The sequence below is a fragment of the Heterodontus francisci genome, chromosome 17 (assembly GCF_036365525.1).
Source record: "Heterodontus francisci isolate sHetFra1 chromosome 17, sHetFra1.hap1, whole genome shotgun sequence".
Lineage (NCBI taxonomy): Eukaryota > Metazoa > Chordata > Chondrichthyes > Heterodontiformes > Heterodontidae > Heterodontus > Heterodontus francisci.
In genome coordinates, this window is record NC_090387.1 from 48,354,532 (window position 1) to 48,363,105 (window position 8,574).

Genomic DNA, 8,574 nt, shown 5'->3' on the forward strand with positions numbered 1-8,574 from the left:
GTGTTTATGCTCCAATTTTAACATTGTATGAAATGAAAACTGCCTTGTTGCAACTCTAAAGTTGGTATGTAAATAACCTTTAAGTAGCTAAGCACGAATAACAAGAAAAGATCAAATACAGACCTTCCAATGGACAATTTCCATGACTGTCTACTTTAACAATCCCCTAAAGAAAGCAAACGCAGGCTGGCTAAAAAAAAAAGTCCTCCACAATCAACTGTGGTTAGCTTTCTTTGAGGTCAACAGTAAGCACCATGACTTTGTCACTGACTGAGAAATCTGGATCATACACTGTACATAGATTTCCTATACTACCATGCATTGCTGTATATTTTTCCACATTAAAATTTATTTGCTATCATCTTTGCACCGATCACCAGGGCACAGAACCAGAAATCGACAACTTAATAACTACTAGATAACCAGTGATTACTCCCAGAGTTATCTCTTTTTTTCCAATTTTTGTTTTGCTCTTTGAAAACACACTTATAGGGCCAAAGTCACCCTGCTCTCAGGTGCTCCAATGCTTTTGGTCAGCTGCCAGGAGGCCCATGACAAAACAGCAAAAATATATCAAACAATTACTCCATCCTTCTTCACAGCTCTACTTGGCATTTTCTCTTCTTGCTTCCGCCAAAGCAATCAGAGGAGTGAGAAAAAAATTAAACCTGCCCTTCTTCGCTCTATGAAGGCTTCCAGCACACAGCAACACCATTAAACTGCAGCAATTGTCACACGCGTTGTTAGTTTTAATGGCCTAGCCTGAAACCACCTCAAACTCATTCATCGGTTACCTTTATTCAGGAATCTACTTCACTATGAAAAAAAATCCTATTTTTATTGCCTCCATGTTCTTTGAGGAAAACTTAAAATTATGTGAAATAATCTTGGATATTTTCCCAAAGATGTTTATCTAAAGGCCTACAAGGATTATATCATAATGCTTGGGCGCACCCTGCATAATCAGAGGCTTTGCAAATATTAAATTTAATCACTCATTTCTTTAAGATTCTAGCACATCACTTTTAACCACCCCACTATTTAAGAAGGGAGGGAGAGAGAAAACAGGAATTACAGACCTGTTAGCCTTACATCAGTCATTGGAAAAATGCTAGAATCTATTCTAAAGGACATGATAAATGAACACTTGGATAATAATGATCTGAATGGGAAATCATGTTTGACGAACCTGTTGTGAGTTTTTTTTGAGGATGTTACTAACAGAATTGAAAAAGGGGAGTCAGTAAACATGGTATACTTGTATTTTCAGAAGGCTTTTGATAAAGTCCTCCACAGGGGGTTGGTTAGCAAAATTAAAGCACATGGGATAGGAGATAATATACTAGCATGGATTAAGGTTAACAGGCAGAAAACAGTAGAATAAACGGATCATTCTCACATTGGCAGGCTCTGACCAGTGGGATACCGCAGGGATCAGTGCTTGGGCCCCAGCTGCCCGCGATATATATCAATGATGTGAATGTGGGGACCAAATGCAGTATTTCCAAGTTTGCGGATGACACAAAACTAGGTGGGAATGTGTGTTATGAGGAAGATGCAAAGTGGCTTCAAGGAGATATGGACAGACTTGGGGAATGGGCAAGAATGTGGCAGATGGAATATAATGTGGAAAAATGTGAGGTTATCCATTTTGGTAGGAAGAACAGATGTGCAGAGTATTTCTTAAATGCCAAGAGATTAGAAAGTGTAGATGTATAAAGGGACCTGGGTGCCCTCGTCAGTAAGTCACTGAAAGCTAACATGCAGGTGCAGCAAGCAATTAGGAAGGCTAATGGTATGTTAGCCTTTATTGCAAGAGGATGAGTACAGGAGTAGTGAAGTCCTGTGTTAGGCAAATCCCACAGCCACCACCCCGCCCCCCCCAAACAACGTGCCAAGAGTAACGCACACATGATTTTTGCCACATGACATTAAAACTTAAAAAAAATTGCAAGCCCCAGACTGGAAAGACATTTGTACAGTAACAGACGGCGTTGAAGCATTGGGGACCCAGTAGCTGCTTCCCCAACACACAGAAGTGGTCAAACCAGTTTTACTCTGATGACTAGCTGGCTGGAGTTTTTGAATTTCAAATTCGAACAAAAGGATTTGAACTCACAACACCGTGTGCTCATGGACTGAGAACATCTCCTCTCCTGTCTGCTTACCTCTATCCCTTTCCCATGGAACTGAATCTTGTGAAGACATGTAAACTCAAAGAGAGAACAGTCTCCTATGTGAACAAGGTTTAAAACGAATACTGCACCCCAGCGAAACGCAAGACCACATCTTCAATCAAAAACTACAGCGAGTTCGAGAAACAGTAACAAGATATTGCCTCAAACTGTGCTACTCATCTTCTGCTCTTTTCTGTCCCTCTTTGCATGTGTATATCGCGTGTGCATGCTAGCGTAGGCGCGTCGTATATCCGTAGGCGTTAATCGCATTAGAGTTTAAGGTTTAATAAATTTCATCTTTCTTCTTTAAACCAAAGAAAGCCTGTTTGTGCTCAGTCCTTTGTCTTATAATTGGAAAGCTGTGAACAAGGATTCACAAAAAGGGAGCTCAAAACACTGCTTAAAATAAAACCCTGTTACAATAAGACCAGGTGAAAATACTAACAGACCCCTAGACACCTGGTCATAACACTTACTTCAATTGTATAGAACCTTGGTTAGACCACACTTGGAGCACTGTGTTCAGTTTTGGTCCCCTTACCTTAGGGAGCATATTATTGCCATAGAGAAACTGCAACAAAAGTTAACCAGACTTGTTCTCGGGATGGCGCGACTGTCCTATGAAGAGAGATTGGGGAAACTGGGCCTGTATTCTCTAGAGTTTCGAAGAATGAGAGGTGATCTCATTGAAACCTATAAAATACTTAAAGGGAGAGATAGGGTAGATGCAGCTAAGATATTTTCCATGGTTGGGGAGTCTAGAACCAGGGGACACAATTTTAAAATAAGGAAGCCACTTAGGACAGAGATGAGAAGAAATTTCTTTACTCAGAGGGTGATGAATCTTTTTAATTCTCTACCCCAGAGAACTGTGGAAGCTCATTCTTTAAGTATGTTTAAAGCAGAGATTGACAGATTTCTAAATACAAATGACATAAGGGGATATGAGGATATTGTGGGAAAGGCACTGAAGTGATGATCAGCCATGATGTGCTCGATGTGCTGAATGGTCTACTCCTGCTCCTATGTTCCTAATCAGGTTGATTGGTAGCCACTTGTTTTGTTTACAATACCAACATGTCTGCTCTGGAGATTATAACTTCTACATTCAGATTAGCAGGATCTGGTTTTTGTCCAGTTTGAAGACAGAAATTGAACTATTGAAACTTCAGTTTTTTTGAAATGTGTCTCCACCAGCAAGATATAAAAATAATTACTAAAGACGATAGCACTAAGTATAATGACATAAAAGATTATTAAAACAGTAAACTTAACTCCAACTAATTAATTTAAAATAATTGTATTTATTTTGCAAACCTAGCTAAGCACCTGTTTTTTCAACTATACCTATGCTAACTGGCTCATTAGAGAAAGTTATTCAATTTTCAAACTATTTCAAATTAAGTACTGAAATTTATTCAAAGAAGAGTGCCACAACTGAGCCAAACTAACACTTGCCCAAAGTTTTGGCACTTCCTGTGTAATGCATACACGGTTAAACATAAATCTGAAGGCAATTTAATACTCACGCCATAGCAACATTACTTCCATCAATTATAATATGTTTTAAATTTGGTTTCCCAGGATCGCTCGTTAGGGTTAGTTTGTAAGGGATTTTCAGTAAATCATGGAACCGCTGAACTCCAGTCACTGAAGCACCCACTTGCTGATTAGAAGACACAGGCAATGGTCGCTGATCAGAACTGCCTCTTGCTATAATTTCACTTTCATTTAGCAATCTGCTCTCGGTAACTAAGTCATTGTTGCAATGCTTGGCTGGCTGAAAATTCTCAGTGTCATCCGTTAACATGACTGTCGGAAGCTTTTTTAAGACTTTATCTTTATTTTCCTGGGCATTACCAACCAACACTACATCTACAGGATGAGGACGTTCTTTAAGTATTTCATTTTTCTGTTGGTCTTTTAAATAACTAGCTACTGATTTAGATTTTGGTTTACTCTCTTTCACTGTAGCAGTTCTGGCAGTACAAGTCTCCAGTCTCTCCATTTGTAGATTTTTCTTTGGTTCATTCATTAGATTTGCACGTGAGCTACTTGGAACAGCTGCCTGATGTACACCAGTAGTTTGCTCTTTTTCCAAATGTTTACTTTCTTCAACAATTCTTTTAAGTAGTAACATAGGTTCTTCATTCTGCCCCATTTCAATAATAACTCTTTTTATTATAGCAGTGGAATAACCCATTGTTCGAAAAAATTCTACAAGCATGTTGAACTCCATTTCTGGAGTCGTCGTTGAGTCCTCTTCAATTTGATTATCTTGCTGTTCAATTGAAGGAGTGTTACAGGCACTGGGATCATCAGTGACTAAGTTATCACAAGGCACATTAGTTTTTGCGATAATTGCAGCAAACTCATCAACATCTCCTGAAAACTGACGCTTTGTATATCTGTCCTCGCTAGATGATGATCTTCTTTTGCATGGCAGTCTCTCCTTTCCTGTTGATTCCTCGCAAGATGTTTGCTCTGTTTCTGGACTAAATGATTTTTGAGTTACTTCTGTAAGCATCGTGTCCATTTGCTGAGCAAGTTCAGACACAGGTGTGCCAGCCTGCTTTCTAGCTTCTTCAAAGGAAGACAGATCTTTAGATTTTGCCTCAGAATACTCAGTATTGTGGGAGGAGTTAAATGTATCATGATTAACAATTTGTGAATTATCATCAGAATCCAAAGTAAGATCTATAAATTCTTCATGACGTAGTACATCTTGAGCAAGATTCATAAGTTCTTCCTTTACAGAACTGGGCAAGAGCAGCAAATCCATTGTATATTTATCAGCATGTAATTCCACAAAATGTTTAAAGTTCCTCTTAATGGAAGATTCCCTTTTGTTTGGCAAGCATTGGTTATCTCTAAAGAGTTTCACAAACTGCTGTATTCGAGTTTTTGCCATAACCACTGCCTCAGTGCTTCCTGTAATGGCAATCACTCCAGCACTTGCCATGGAGATATCAGCACAGGTATCCTGAATGAGACACTTGAGAAACAAGCCCTTAGCTCCTGCAAAAACGCAATGCATATCCTTTGGATAACACTCAATGTGACGAATTTCTGGATTACAAACTCCCTTTATATATTCCTATAATATAAAAGGAAATATTAGGTAGTTGAACTGTTACTCAATACCACACAATAATTACTATTTTTTTTGCAAAACTTCAACTTACTTTGTCATTGATTTTTTCACCCCCAATCAAGTTCAGAAAAACCCCTTGCAAGCTTACTGTATGAGGGCAGCCAGGAAGATCACTGCTGATCCAACTGCCCAACTCTTAATACGACTTGCCATTTTTGGTGCCAAGAGCAAGGACATTGAATCTGGTAGAATATCCTTTCTAAGTCAAACATATTTCACAAATCTGTAGTAATAGTTGGCCACTGCAAAAAGGGTCAAATACAATGCTTTTCACTGATAAAAGATCTGATTTAGACGTTGATTTCATTTACGACCTCACTTGTCTCAATGGCGAATTAAATACAGTAATTAGCCATCCAAAAACATGACGACATTTGTATCTATAAACATTTTAAAAAGCGTGTTAAATTTATAAAGTTATTTCACTCCAAAATACACACACATTCTATGCATAGGGTGACAAGAGTTTTACAAAATGTACTGCTGAGGTAATGCTCAATGCAGCATAAAATATAACGTGACAATAGAAGAATGGCACAGTGCAAAGGCATAGTTCAAGAGAACTTAAGAAATACTTGTTTTGCAACTTAAATTATCTAGCCCAAACAAATATAAATGTAAACTAACTGGTTGGCTAAAACAAATGGTGGCTTCCCACATTACTCTCCTTCCTTCTACCTTTTATAGATCCATTGCTTAGCAACCAAATGAGGATATGCAGCCTTGGTTTTCAAATGTTGCAACTGTGGAATTTTTCTATCACTATCAAGTGATCCAACCAGAATTCTACAGTAACACACTTGACGTAGACTTTATAAGTTAACATTTTACATCACCTTAATAGAGACTTGGGACCTTGAGTATCTTTCAGAGTTCAATTTAGTTACAAACAAAAAAAACCCAGTAATTATGCTACAAATTCATACCAAATACAAAAGTTATATTGGTTACAACACAAATTTCTATATTTTTATAGTCAGATTAAATAAATCTGCACTAGAATTTTATATCACCAGGTTAAGAAAAAGACAAGGAAAGTCATTAAGAGACAAGTTGCTGCTAAAACATGAATTCAGCTGATGTCACCCACACGAACACTACTAAAAATATAAGATTCCTGACATGCATCATCTAAAAAATTTGCAGCAAATTGGTTTAAGCGACATAGCCGCCCCCTCACAGGACGCGCGACTGTAGATACTCTGGAATCATTCTCATTAGTGCTCCCCACCCCCAAAATTAACTCTTTACACAAAAAGTCCCCTATAAACATTACCCCAAATTCTCGGGAAACACCAGGCTGAGTTTCCTGGCCAAAGCAACAATTGCTACTCTACAACAGACACAGAGAAGCTTTAGAAAGGGGTAAAACCCATCACTTTACAAGACTGACTGAAGCTTTCACATTTCTGGCTCTGTTCCGACCCCCCTCCCCCTAAAGTGCAGACCGGGAAGAGAAAGACTCCGGACGGTCGGTAAACAAGCCCAGGGCCAGAGTCCACCCGACCCCCAGTCGCACCTTCGCCTTCTTGACATGTTCGCGTCTCCCCTTCAGCTGCACCCAGATTTGCTGGGAGCTGGAAGACTCCACCAGGTAATGAACCATCGACAGGGGCACCGAGATGGCCAGGACCACTTTGAACAGCTCCTGGATCGCGGCCTTGCTGCTCTCCAAATAGTTCTGCTTGTCGCTGCAAACGGCGAACTCATCGCTGATGTCCCCCAGGCCGCGGTCGCCGCAGGTCTGCGCCTGCCACCCGGGAGCAGGGGCAGCGGCTCCCGCTGAGGCCTCAGGGACAGCAGGAGGCCTACAGGGCTGCGCTTTAAGTCGGTGACCGCTCGAGGCCGCCACACCAGCCATAACTGCTCAGTCAGTGGGCGCGACTACAGATACACTCGGCGACTACGGGCGGCGGTAAAGCCGTGAAGCGCTGCTGTGCTCCCTGATCGGTCCAGTTCAAAACAGGATCGGTCTCTGCCCTCCGACATCACGGCACCGACTCCCGGGGGGAGGGGGGGGGAAGGAGGAGGGAGGCGAAAAATCCCCGGACGGTGACGCCATCACGCCGCTGACGTCAGCGCGCTGCGAACTTCATCGCGTCGCGAAAACAAAAGGCCCGGGCGCGCGCCTGCTTGGGGGCCGAGCACGAGCAGGAGCAGAAACAGGGACTTTCCTCTTACTCACTACATGTATGACAGTGACATGGCAGGGACTTTTTCAATGTAATATACATTGTAATAAACAGGAATAAAGCTACAATTGACAGGTTATGGCACGAGGAAAAAAGATCATTCTTAGTGGGGTTATTATTGAAGGGGTACTCCACCTTCATGCAAAATTGAATCTTGTGAGCTCTCATGGGGTCACTAGGGTTATCAACTCAGGTTCCAGGTATTCCTTGAGGTTTGATCAGTTGATACCCCGATCACATAACAGCTTATCATATGACATATGATCACATGACATCTGCAACAGTTGCTATATTTATCTTATAGAGTTGGGTCCCCTGTAATTGAGTATCTTTGCTGGTTGTTTGGTGGCAGCGGCTGTTGAGCAAGAAGATTCGAGAACCAGGGTACCACCCACGAACAGGTGAAGAAGGGAAACCGAAAGCGGGGGAGCGATTCACAGAGGGAACCAGAGGTGCGAAGGAACTTTGATTCCACTAATAACCAATAATAACCCACGAATAGTAATAGTGATAAAACTCAGATTTTCCTCATAACCAACAGTAATATAACCATAAGAATATAACCAACATAAGACATCAAGTTTCACTCACCCCTTTCCTGGTTGCTCCTCTTATGCTACTGCTCCCACTCACCACGTTGCTGCTGTTTTCACCGCTGCAGAAAATATTGATCCCCATGTCAAGCCTGTTCCTCAGTCTTTTCCCAATCATATTCTTTTCCCCTGAACACCCAAACTCACACTGTCCCCAACCCACCATTCCCAATGGTGCAGTTGAATGCGTGGCTGGAGAGATGATGCAGGAGGGTGGGCTTCAGATTCCTGGGACATTAGGACCAGTTCTGGGGAAGTTTGAACCTGTATAAGCCAGAGAGATTGCACCTCTGCAAGGCTGGGACTAATATCAAGATGGGGAGGTTTGATAGTGCTGTTGAGAGGATGAAAACTAGCTTAAGAGGGGGCTGGGAACCTGAGCATAGATTCAGAAGGGAGAGACACAAAGCTGGAAGTGGAAGGCAGGAAATTAGTAAGCAAGTATGGAGGGCAGTGAA

The 8,574-nt window shown here is 41.3% G+C and overlaps 1 protein-coding gene across 3 annotated transcripts in view; it reads right to left on the bottom strand.

Moving 5' to 3' along the window:
- The window catches only part of n4bp1 (nedd4 binding protein 1), a 30,667-nt gene extending 23,303 nt beyond the window's left edge, over window positions 1-7,364 (bottom strand). Inside the window, exons 1-2 of one of the 3 annotated variants that reach the window (XM_068049389.1) lie at window positions 6,851-7,364; window positions 3,707-5,274 (exon numbers count right to left, since the gene is read on the bottom strand). In XM_068049389.1, coding sequence (XP_067905490.1) covers window positions 3,707-5,274; window positions 6,851-7,192 — 1,910 coding nt within the window. In that variant the 5' untranslated portion in view covers window positions 7,193-7,364. The remainder of the gene's footprint in view (window positions 1-3,706; window positions 5,275-6,850) is intronic. The other 2 variants (XM_068049390.1, XM_068049388.1) reach the window with 2 other exon arrangements.
- Window positions 7,365-8,574: the final 1,210 nt, after the last annotated feature.